The sequence below is a fragment of the Bidens hawaiensis genome, unplaced genomic scaffold (genome assembly GCF_021521415.1).
Source record: "Bidens hawaiensis isolate Kalapana, Puna unplaced genomic scaffold, B.hawaiensis_p1.1 tig00011436_1, whole genome shotgun sequence".
Taxonomy (NCBI): domain Eukaryota; kingdom Viridiplantae; phylum Streptophyta; class Magnoliopsida; order Asterales; family Asteraceae; genus Bidens; species Bidens hawaiensis.
Window position 1 is genome coordinate 8,778 of NW_027491890.1, and position 12,155 is coordinate 20,932.

Genomic DNA, 12,155 nt, shown 5'->3' on the forward strand with positions numbered 1-12,155 from the left:
AAAATTTTAAATTTTATTTAAAAAGTTATTCCTTAAAATTTAGTTATTTTTAACTGTCTTGTTTTAGTTTTCCCTAATTTCGGGACGAAATTTTTTATAAGTAGGGAAGATTGTAACATCTCGGATTTTTCGTATTTGAATTCGTTTACGTTGAACCCGACTCGGAATGCAATTCGGATCTTTCGAATTATTTAAATTTTGTATTGTTTAGTATTTAACTTGGTTTAACATAGTTTATATTCTGTATCTTTTAAACTAGTCAAACAATGCTTAAAACTTTTAAAATCGCTCAAATGGCTAAAAAACGTATTTATGAAACTGCAGGGACTAATATTGACATTTTGAAACTTGTTAAAAATATTTCACGCCGCGCCACACGGGGAGACCACCCCTATGCTGGTCGCATGATGCCTATAGCCCCTTTTCTGCAGCTGGTTGGTTTTAGTTCGTTTTTAATGCAAAATTGGGTTATTTTCGGCCTAAATCGCGTGTATGTTTTAAGAAAACCCTTATTTATGTCCATATTCATTCCTTATTTATAAAAAAACGAGTTTTATGTTTTAAGTAATTGATTTTGTCATTAAACGAATATTATGTTGCCTAAACGAGTTAATTGCCTAATAAACGATTCAAGTCTTTAATATTTGGAAAATTGGTTTTTATTGGTCCCAACTATTGTTTTTGGTCACTTTCGGTCCCAACTAACGAATTGGCCGCTGACGGTCCCAACTTTTAACGTATATGTTCATAACGGTCCGCGACTATCAGAACTCTAACTTCGTTAGTTTCATGTCGCCGGAAAACACACATTTTTTCCCGAAAACTCAACAACTTTGTCCCAAACATCATGGTAACTTTGTATCGTACTTTTAGGAACTTTTTTCTAGTAAAAGCCCCAACTGTTGAGGTCGTCGGAACCGTAGAACAATCGTCGGAATCAGTTGATGGTGCTATGGTGGTCGAAAGTATTACTTGAATCACACTAGATGAATCTATGTGTGTATCTACAACACGTGATATTATTTTGTGGGAAAAAATTAAAAGGAAATGAAAAGTATCCTAACAAAGTCTTTATTAATTATTATATTATTATTCATAGTCTTCACGCAAGTCGGCTTGAGTTTTACCAGTTCAGCTCCAGCCTCCAAAATCACAACCGACGACGAAGACCAACACCAACACCACCACTACCAATTTCATCCACACAATTAACACCACTAATCACCATTACCAACACCACCTTCTTCATTTAATATTATTATTAATACTCTCACATCTCCAATTCCCCTACCTATGCTCCTTTTCTCTCTCTAGGGTTTTGCTCCATCAAATCCCGGTCAATTTAGTAAGTTTACTCACACTGATGATTAATTTGGGATTCCAATTGCTTTAATTTGATCTAATTCTTGCTCAATACTTGTAGTTAACCCCTTGACTTTATTAGGTAGGGTTTCCATTTTGAGAGATTGGTTTGTTAGTCTTCAAAGTTAGATTCAGATGCATTACCTTTGCAATTGGAGTGATAAAGTTAGGGTTTTATACTTTTATTCAATTTGTGGTTAAAATTTGAAGCTTTAGGGTTTAGTTTGTGTTATTTGATAAATGTAGGTGGTTTAGGGGTTCTGATTAGCTAATTGCTGTGATTTTCTTTGTAAATTAGGAAGCTTTTTAAAAAGAAGACAATTAAGACTATTATTTGCTATTTTAAGTATTAATATATATGCTATGTACCTCTCAGTACTGATGTTTTGTATGTCTTTGGTGAGTATATCAATCTGAAGTGTAAATTTCATTCACATTTATTTTGTCAAAGGCCGTTCTGGCCCTGCGCCTTGCTGTCATTCAGGCGAGATTCTGGCCAGATTTTGTCAGATTTCGCGGAGATGCCGGTCGAATTCTGCCATATTTCTGAAAATTCTGGGCAAACTGGCCTGAAACATCTAAAAATGGTTCCTGGAACCAGCCTAAACTAGCACTAAACAAGCCTAAAACATGTCTAAAACCTCAAAAAATGGTATTCTTGTGCTACGTGGCTTGCTTATCTCAGGCCCTCACTCTTTAAGCCTCTTGCGTCTAGGCCCAAGGCACAACCTTTGTGCCTTGCACCTTTGACAGTTATGATGCACAGGTTAACTGTTGTAGCTTCTTGTGAACCGAATTTCAAGTTGTACATAGGAGTATAGCTATAATGACCATATGCATTATGTAGTTGCCTTTTCTGTTATCTATTTTTTTTTCTCTAATATGTTTTCTGTAACAAGTTATTAACTTTTATTACATTGTTCACAGGCATCATGAGGCGTTCAAGGCACAACAATGCATTACAAGTACAAGATGAATGGCCTATCCAGAAGGCACTCACACTTTCAGATGTTGACATTACTCATCCGTTTCTAACTCTACCTCGCCAATCAGTTGAGAGTTACATTCTTGTGCATCTATCACAGCTTGAATGTGATCATTTAATGAACAGGGAACAAGTTCCCATCAATGCTCAAGATGATGACACGGGTGATGTTTATATAATGAAGCTAAAATGGCGCGGTAGTTATTACAATCTTATTGGTAAATGGGGTAGAATCGTCCGTAGCAAGGGACTAGATGTTGGAAAAGTGATTAAAATCCGTTGGTCTAATGGATGTTTACACTTTTCAGTCCCGCAACAAGCTCTTTCTGTACCGCCTTTACAAATTATTCCTGCACCTGCAGTTCATGACCAATGGCCTATTAGGAAAGTCTTAACATTATCTGATGTTGACACTAATCATCCGTTTCTACCATTGGCTCGAAGATCGGTTGAAGATCATATTCTTGTTCATTGGACCCCACAACAACGAGAGTTGCTTAGAAATGAAGAACAAGTGAATTTGAATGCTCGTGATGTCGATACAGGCGAGATATATGTGATCAAGCTGAGGTGGCGTGGTAATTACTATAACTTAATTGGAAAATGGGGAAAAATTATTAGGAGTAAAGGATTAGGAGTCGGTAAAGAGATCAAGATTCGTTGGGCTAATGGTTGTTTACATTTCTCTGTCCCCTATGAGCAGACGATTATGCCTGCAACAATCCCAGTGATACAACAGCAGCAGCAACAGCAGCAGCAGCAACAACAACAACATCATCATCATCATCAACAACAACATCAACACCACCACCAACAACAACATCATCAACAACAAATACAACAATATGAGGAATGGCCGATTAAAAAGGCGTTAACTTTATCTGATGTGGATACAAATCATCCATTTCTTACTTTACCTGGAAAATCAGTTGAAGATCATATTCTTTTGTATTGGGCATCACAGGCGCGAGAGCAGTTAAGAAATGAGTATCAGATAAATATCAATGCACGAGATTATGACACAGGTGATTCTTTTATGATGAAGTTGAAGTGTCGTGGAAGTTACTACAATTTGATTGGAAAATGGGGGCAAATCATCAGATCAAAGGGACTGCAAGTTGGACAAGAGATTAGGGTTCGTTGGGATAATGGACATTTGTTTTTTTCGGTTCCTCAATGACAGAAATCATCAGGGTTCATAGGTAGTAGCTGGTGGAAGCAGTTAAAGTTACATCCATAATGCTCTTGTTTTGTATATCTAAAATGTGTCTTTTTCAGCTTACAGGATTGTTTGTTTTGGTAATGACTCTAGGGTTTAAAGTTTCATTTTACATGTGAGTTCTATTCGATTCTTCGGGTTGTCAAAAATGTTGTATGTTATTATATGTTGTCACAGTGCATGCATTAATGCATATACACTAACCTTTCAAGGTTTTATGTTGGTAACTTGGTATGTATTAGAATCTGGAGCCAGTCGAGTGACCATAGTAACGAAGCTCTTATGTTTAAATATATTTCTTACTTGATTAAATATGCTGGGTTTGTTGGCTGTGTAAGGAGTAGGTTTTTTGCATGTTATAAACAAAATCTTCATGGTTTTGTCTAGGTCCCATGGCCAGTTTGGCAATCATATAATGTAGACAACGAATAAAGGTCTGGAATTAAATTTGGGACCCTTCATGTTTCTGGCATCTGAGTCACCATGACGAGGACAAGCCCTGTGCTTCAAGAAAGATCTATTGTATTATAGATGTTGGTGGCAAGTTCAAACATAAATTTGAGATTATTGTTATAATCAAAGTTGTCATACGTACTCAAAAGTAATCATACAAATAAGCAAATAGTGTTTAACCTTATTAAAACGATTGTCAAGAATTTGGATTTGCAAATCTACCATCATGTTGAAATACTTAAGCACATAGTAATGACACTAATTTTTTTTTAGAACTGACGACTTTCTTGTATTTAGGCTACCGCACTCTCCGAATTTGGAGAGCCCGATGCTCCCCTATAGTTGATGACGGGGTTAGCCCAAGGAAATAATAAAATGGCTGGAACACATTAACGCTAAAAATGTTAAAAGGTTAAAAGGTTCGTTTCCCGCCCAAACTTATGTAAATAAGTACCCACGTGCTACAGTACGATGTCAAATCACTGTTCACATCCTTGTCCCATCTGAGCAAAGGACATAAAGTATTATTATTTTAATTATGGACCAGCGGTCCAAACCTTCCCGCCCACAAAGGTCAACTCTCTAGGCAAACTGGAGGGGAACTAGTTTAGTTACAACTGGACGAAAGGCTTAAGTCTCTTCTCCTATATAAGAAAGATTTAGTCATAAACATGAGGACAACAAGATCTGGGCAGATAACATACTCTCCCTTATCTTCTCTTCTCTCTTGAAAAATATGCTCTTTACTTATTTCTTTCTTACGTCAATAACTTCATAGCTTCACCTAGAACATCATCCAAAAACCGATTCCAAACATCACGGTTCTGGATCCTCGGTGAACTATAACAACTAACAACAAACTAGTGAACCTCCTTCTACGTTTTGCAAACGTAGAGGGACACCACGACCTGCGTTAGGCTAACCTGAACCCTTGAAGCCTGTTAACCTAACCAGTCTCTTCACTATCAATGGTCTTATCTTTGTTGTAGCAACAATAGCCAAACTATGTTGTCTTAACCGGCCTCACGTTGGCTTCAGAGTTTGACTTGGGGAATCCCAGTGGGAAACCATACAAACCAACTGCCACTTGACAGTCGTTGTGTCACTACAAGAGAAGAACTCTGTGTGTGACGAAAACCCGGATGGGCTCCGTGTTCGAACTGACAACCTTTGCACATGGCCTAGCTCAAATCCTTTATTGTCAATATTCACCCAAAAATGATACAAGTGAGATTCAAATTTGAGTATCCACCGGAGAACCCAAACCTCCTACCACTATGCTACAAAGGGGGGGGGGGTAGCAATGACGGTTAATGATATTAGTCCTTTGTCTTAAACTTTTTAGTTTAATTTAATTGTCGTTCATAACTTCATATTGACCATCTCAATTACATATTTTTTTTTTTACAAAAGTTAGTCAAACTGGTCAACTATGACCTTTTGTAATTGTCACTTGGTTTAGTTCACCATGAAATTCCATCCAAGATATCTTGATCTTTCTTTGAACAGCTTGTGACAATATATTGTAATCAAGTGCAAATAAAACACAATAAAATGACTTTGAAATATAGCTAAAGTCCATTTGCTTGTTTTTGGTTGACATTAATTACACATGCTCTTTCTACATATTCAAGCAGTTTAATGACAATTGAATATGAACCAACTAGATCCACATGCACTTAACTTTCATAATTGCCACTTGGCTAAATTCACCATAGAAATCACATCCAAGAGATATTGATCTTTGAAGAGTTTGTGGCACTATATTGTAATTTATTGCAAGTAAAACACAATCAAATGCCTTCAAATATACCTAAAGTTTATTTGCTTTTTATTCAATTAACACATGCCTTTCCAGCATATTCACATTATAATGATTAAAATGAAAATAAACCGAGCAAACATATGTTTTGTGACAACAACTCAAACATATATCCTCGGCATTTTTTATTTCTTGATTTAAACCACTTCCGGTCTTATATATGAATAGTATTATGAAAGAGTATTGTGATAGAATCGTTGGCTTCTTGTTCGAAGATATTGTCTATATATCAATTTTATATCCAATAACATTCTTGAATATTTTTGGTTAATAATCATAAGTTTAATATTATATACTTTTTGGTTCTGTGCATATTTGCTCGAGAGTCTTGCTGGGTTTTTTGGGCTTCAATGGGCTTAAAGGTGTTTGGGCTTGTAGCTGCTGCAAGGAGCTTGGTTCTGGTTAGGGCTCGTATGTCTGAAGTCTATATATTAAGAAGTGTAGGGTTTGAGAAAAAAAGAGGCAGCACATTATTTTCTCTCAAACCCGATTACCCTCTCTCACACTATTAGTTTGTTATTTTGTTAGATTGAGCTCTTGTAAAATTCTCAATCATACTTCAGTTCTTATTTAGTTCTTGTTCTTCAATCCTTGTAAAAGAACAATTGATCTCGGTTTGTAATCCTAGTATTTGAAGTGTTACCAGATAGATTTAGAGTTCTTGACACTTCTCCATTCTCATTCCAACCATATATAGGTACAAAACCAAATCAAAGAGGATCATCTAAAATCATACAAGATGTCTATTACAATATTTACTAAATATAGATGTCCATTATATTATGAAAAACCTACACTTTGCTTCTGTTATTACAAATTACAAAAAGGGGGGGGGGGGTAAGTATTTCCAATGTCACTTAACTTTAAACTGTCCCGATCTTGTATTTTATTTACTAAAGTGATCATTATACATTAAAAAGGTAGATAAATGTCTTATTATTAAGTATACAAAATATAATGCTTTACATACATTTTTGTGTGAATCAATATCTTAATTTTAAATTGAGAGAGCAGTTAATTTGTTTAATTTTAGTATACACCAAACATGACATGTTTACTAAACTAATTAGAAATGTTAATAATCTAAAACATGACTTGTTTATTGAACAAGTTAGACTTACTAACTCGTAACTTGATTATTCTCATGTAATATTTATATTAATCATGTTTTATAAAAAAAATTATCATTACTATTGAAAACGGCCCTTTATCTAAAATTAACAAACTAAATCAATCCAATTGTCCATTTAAAAACATAGTTCAAACTAACAACTTGAAAAGAATAACCTATTTCACAATCAACTTGCAAAACTTCCCAATTGAGTGTTTGCCCACTTGTATCTCCAAATCCATATTTTACTTTTTGTTATTTGTTGTTTGATCATCAATATCGTCCCATGACCCACTTTTCTGAGCTAGAAAATGATGTAAACAACCTCATTTATTTAATTAAATATTTAAGTTTACTTTGTCCATGGCCCACTCACCCAACCGATCTCCAATGGCAGCAGGCTTAAATGGGCAAGTTGAGACTTGGGTTCAGTGAATCTATTATTGCCTTAATGGGTTCATTCGTGGACTTTAACTTAAAACATAAACGTCATTTTATTTCTTTTAATAACCGTAACCGTTTATAGGTCTTCGAACGGCAGGTTTTTTCTGGAATAAAAGTTGGTGGGCTTGGGCTATCTAGCAATGTCTGCAATCACGGACGTAGGTGATTGTCTTTTACCATTGGATTACCTCAGGTAACCAGACTTTATTCGTTGGTCGTTCAAAAAATAAAAAAAAGATTGGTTTAAGATCATATCTCCGTATACTAAGACTATACATATGTATAGAAGGGCTATAAGGGTGTACATACATGCCATACACCCGCATGCTAGGAAAATAGGAAATTCAAGAACTATACGCCCATATATCAAGGTTATACACTCGTATACCATATCTAAACATCCATATATGAAGACTATGCGTGTACACATTGACTACACGTCATATACCAAAAAACATTCAAGAGCTATACGCATAAATGCAAGGCTATATGCTTTTATAGCACATAACGTATGTGTAACAGATTAAATTGATTGATATCACAAGCAGTGGCGAAGGATCATTAGGGCTAGGGGTGGTCCGGTCCCTCCTATGTTTTTTTATACAACAGTGTAAATTTACACTGTTTTTCGTTCGATTTTTTTTATCTGTAGTATAAATTTACCAATTTTTAACGGAAAAATTGAGCCCAACCCCCTCTTTTATGATTAAAAAAATACAATTTGAGTCCCCACCAACCCTCACGTCCAAGCGTCACTACTGGTCAAAAGAAGACGAATGTTTACAAGGAAAACTCCTATTTCGAAGTACATACATTAATCGTATCTACATGAGTATAAACCATGTTTGCTCATTCTATTCTAGATGGAAAATGATCAGTTGAGATCCAAATCATTTCGAGTTTTTTCTTTATCTGGTTGGGTTCGAATTTATCTGGTTTCAATGCGGTATTCCAAAGCTAATTACAAACCAACGGTTAGGTTAGTAACCGGCTTACAAAGACCGATTCCGGTTACTCTTTGGCACCTTTAAATCTACCTATCTAATAAAAGAGTGGATTTTCAAAAACCATTATTTCCTACTCTTTAAATTGCCACATGACATTGACATTATGGCATTTTCTTTTATTTTTTCATTTTTATTAAAATGCTTTACATTAAATCTCTTTAAATAGCCACGTGATTTTTTATTTTATTTTTTCCTTTTTATTAAAATATTTTTCATCAAATCTCTTTAAACTGCCACATGACATGTTGGCATTTTTTTTATTTTTTCCTTTTCATTAAAATTAAGATTCAATTCACATATAACGATTTATGTAAACAACCAGACTATTTTAAAAGCAATTATATTTCCATCATTCAGGCTTAAACCTAACAATTCTATGTAATCATCAATCATAATTCTATAATAATTTTACCCTAATAAAAAGTATAAATGCGATTAGACTATACATATTCAATTAACGATCACCGTCTGCTATTGCATTCGTCTTCTACATTGGAATTATAAGGTTTGTTTGATTTCTTCCTTTTACATTTGTTTCAATCGATATTCATCTACATGGGTATCGATTTATCGAATGCAACCCAAAATTAAAACATTCATAGGAGATTCGTTGGTAAAAACATGGGTTTTGATAAATTAATTATATCCTTTTGGTTCTTTGCTTAAATCCAATTTATGAAATGAGACTTCTCAAATTTTATTATTTTGGTTTGAAATTAAAGAGTTCTATTCAAATTTCTATATAACTTCGTACATCATGGCCTATATATATGTATAGTCCCCATGAAAGCTTACCAATAGAAACTTTAAAGTTTTGTAACGTTTGTTAACTACTACAAAACACAAATGTCTATTACGTGTATAATATTGGTAATTTTATGATATTAATAAAAATGTTTGTAATTGTTTATATTATTATTTATTTATCATTTTGTTTTATTATTACACTGTGTACTACATATTTTTTATTAACTCGTGTATCACTTGAGTTCTAACCTAGTTCTAATAATATAATCGTATCATGACAAAAATAAAAAAGGCCCAAAAATAGCAAGCTACAAAGTACAAATACATTTCATTTGGGCTGTCAAAGCCAACCTGATACTATCATTCATTCATCCACTGGCTACATTAACGACAACCGAAAAACTCTAGAGATAGAGCAGAACAGAGCTGTCTCTACATAACATAACATAACATAATAATATTAGAGTGAGAGAGTTATAAAATCCTAATTATCACACATTTGGTAGAAGAAGTTGATCGAGCTTCAATTGCAATTGAATTTGGATTCTAACATCGCATTTGACAGTCCTCACTACATAATAATAAAGGTAATGATCACCTACCTTATTGTTTTTTTTTATTAGTTTCAGCTTCTATTTATTTGTCATTCACAAAATGTACTTCATCACTTAATAGTATAGTTCGGTTAAGTCAGTTAATCCGGTCTCCGTTCAGTTAGGTCTGTTAATTCGGTTTCAGTTCGGTTAGGTTTGTTAATTCGGTTAAGTAAGTTGATCCTATTTCAGTTCGCCTAGGTTTCTAATTCGATTTCAGTTCGGTTAATTCGGTTGGCTCGGTTAATTCGGTATCAGTTCTGTTAGGTTTGTTTAAATCGTTTTTGGTTCGGTCAGGCCTGATAATTCGGTTTCAATTCGGTTAGGTCAGTTAATTAGTTTCAGTTCAGTTAGCTCTGTTGATTCTGTTTCAGTGCTGTTAGGTCTGGTCATTTGGTTTCAGTTCAGTAAATTCGGTTGGTTGAAGATGATTTTTTGACGGCAAAAATTTGAACTGCTCGATATGGTTTTAATGACAGGAAATTGTTATTTGAGAAATATGTACAGTGGAAAACAATATTCACTTCCCCCTAAAAGTCCATTTAGCAATGTTCCATATTATTCTGAATATGCCCCAAATGAGTTGAGACAGATGATACCAGAACGTAAGAATGGAAATTCGCTGCATCAACGTACGTCTTCTGAAATCCTTGTGACAGAAGATAAACCTTATTGGCTTGATGAGCTTCTTGATGAACCAGACACACCTGTAAAACGTGGTCATAGGCGATCATCAAGTGATTCTTTTATGTATATTGAAGCTGCTAATAACAACAATATTCAACATGCCGCACAAGTCGAGTACAGATTCAGAAACATGAATTCGGGACCTTCATTTGCTTCTCAACAGTTAGGTTTTTATAAACCAAATCCAATGACAAAGAATGAGAATCGGGTCAACAGAACTAAGTCAATGGTTGATAAGCAAGACGCGATTGATTCGTTTACACAAGATGCACACACTTCAGAAACCGACATAAAACATTCCAAACAGTAAGCAAACCTGCAAATAACACTGAAACTGTAGTTATAATTTATCTTAAATCAGTATATAAGTTTCTTATGTGATGCAGGCAATTTGCTCAACGTTCACGGGTCAGAAAGCTTCAGTACATAGCTGAGTTAGAAAGAAATGTGCAAGCTTTACAGGTAGAGTCCGTTCAACTGTTGTTATCGATAGGTCAAAGATGGTCAAATAAGTTTATGTTACATAAGTAAATGATTGCAGGCACAGTGGCGAAGCTTAGACTAAGACACCGGGGGGGGCGAACTAAAAATGTATACATAATTTCATAAACGGAGGGGGCCGGGCTCAAATTTTCGGCCGAAAACGGCTAAATTTACACTACATATAAAAAATTTCGGACGAAAACGGGTAAATTTACACTACTACGCAAAATAACCGGGGGGGCCGGGGCCACCCCCGGCCCTAACTAAGCTTCGTCAGTGTGCAGGCAGAAGGTTGTGAGGTTTCTGGTGAGCTAAAGTTTCTAAATCAGAAAAGTGTTATTTTGACAATGGAAATCAAAGCATTGAAACAGCGATTAGAGAATTTGGCTCAAGAACAACTTATTAAGTACTGTAAGTTTCTAAATAAATTATTAACCTTTATAATATTATGTTTTCTTTTTGGATAACCATTAATCTTTTTGCAGTGGAACAAGAAGTTTTAGAGAAAGAGATTGGGAGATTGAGAGCCTTGTATAAACAACAGCGACAACCGCCAACAAACCAACCACTTGTTAGCCGTGGGTCCACCAACATGGAATCTCAATTTGCAAATCTTTCTTTAAAAAACAAGGGGCCTGGTGCAGCCGGTTCACGGCTCATTAAGGATGTCTTCTGAGTTATGACCAAATATTTTGATATCCCAGTGGGAAAAGATAAAAGGTTAGTTGCATAAAATTTAACTAACTACGGTTTAATGTCTGTTTCTGGTAACTGACTTTGTTTTTAATGCAACCACCCTTAAAACTTTCAAACAAAGGTTACTAAACGAATTTTAAGCAGAGCACCGTGAACACCATATATATGTGTATTACAATTAATATAGTAGGTGCATATGTACGTGTGTTTATATGTTTATATGGTTCTCTCAATTCCCATGTTAAAATTGGTTTTGTAATGAATAAGTGAATAACACATTCATACATGTTACTAGGCCAAAGATGCTGACATGGCACATGATGTGTTTGACTCTGTTGCCCTTTTTGATGTGGCTAAGAAAACAATTACTTGCTGTCAATTGGTGAAAACAGAAAGTCGGTTACCTTAAATAGAAATTTGATAAAAGGTGGTTATTTTTAATGTAACTAACGGAAAGATAAACTATTTGCGGGTTCACCATTGGGCCAATTCTTCGCGTTGAGGTGGTTAGCTTTTGTTTGAGTGGTTTTGGAGGGTTATGTGTGG

At 34.9% G+C, this 12,155-nt stretch overlaps 2 protein-coding genes across 5 annotated transcripts; both read left to right on the forward strand.

Annotated features, from left to right (window-relative positions):
- Positions 1–1,121: 1,121 nt before the first annotated feature.
- On the forward strand, positions 1,122–3,857 carry LOC143537901 (uncharacterized). Of its 3 annotated transcripts, none has more exons than XM_077031564.1 (2): positions 1,122–1,345; positions 2,290–3,857. In XM_077031564.1, exon 2 carries the CDS (start codon positions 2,295–2,297, stop codon positions 3,525–3,527), a length of 1,233 nt encoding a protein of 410 aa, XP_076887679.1. In that variant the 5' UTR covers positions 1,122–1,345; positions 2,290–2,294; the 3' UTR covers positions 3,528–3,857. The 3 variants fall into 3 exon arrangements, with proteins under 3 accessions (XP_076887679.1, XP_076887680.1, XP_076887678.1); XM_077031565.1 differs by having other exon boundaries at positions 2,300–3,857; XM_077031563.1 differs by lacking the exon at positions 1,122–1,345 and adding an exon at positions 1,939–2,014.
- Positions 3,858–9,637: 5,780 nt separating this feature from the next.
- On the forward strand, positions 9,638–11,761 carry LOC143537876 (uncharacterized protein At4g06598-like). 2 transcript variants are annotated; one of them, XM_077031545.1, is made up of 5 exons: positions 9,638–9,737; positions 10,223–10,736; positions 10,817–10,892; positions 11,198–11,324; positions 11,399–11,761. In XM_077031545.1, the coding sequence occupies exons 2-5, from the start codon at positions 10,243–10,245 to the stop codon at positions 11,587–11,589; spliced, it is 888 nt and encodes a 295-aa protein (XP_076887660.1). In that variant the 5' UTR covers positions 9,638–9,737; positions 10,223–10,242; the 3' UTR covers positions 11,590–11,761. The 2 variants fall into 2 exon arrangements, with proteins under 2 accessions (XP_076887660.1, XP_076887659.1); XM_077031544.1 differs by lacking the exon at positions 9,638–9,737 and having other exon boundaries at positions 9,936–10,736.
- The last annotated feature ends 394 nt before the right edge of the window (positions 11,762–12,155 follow it).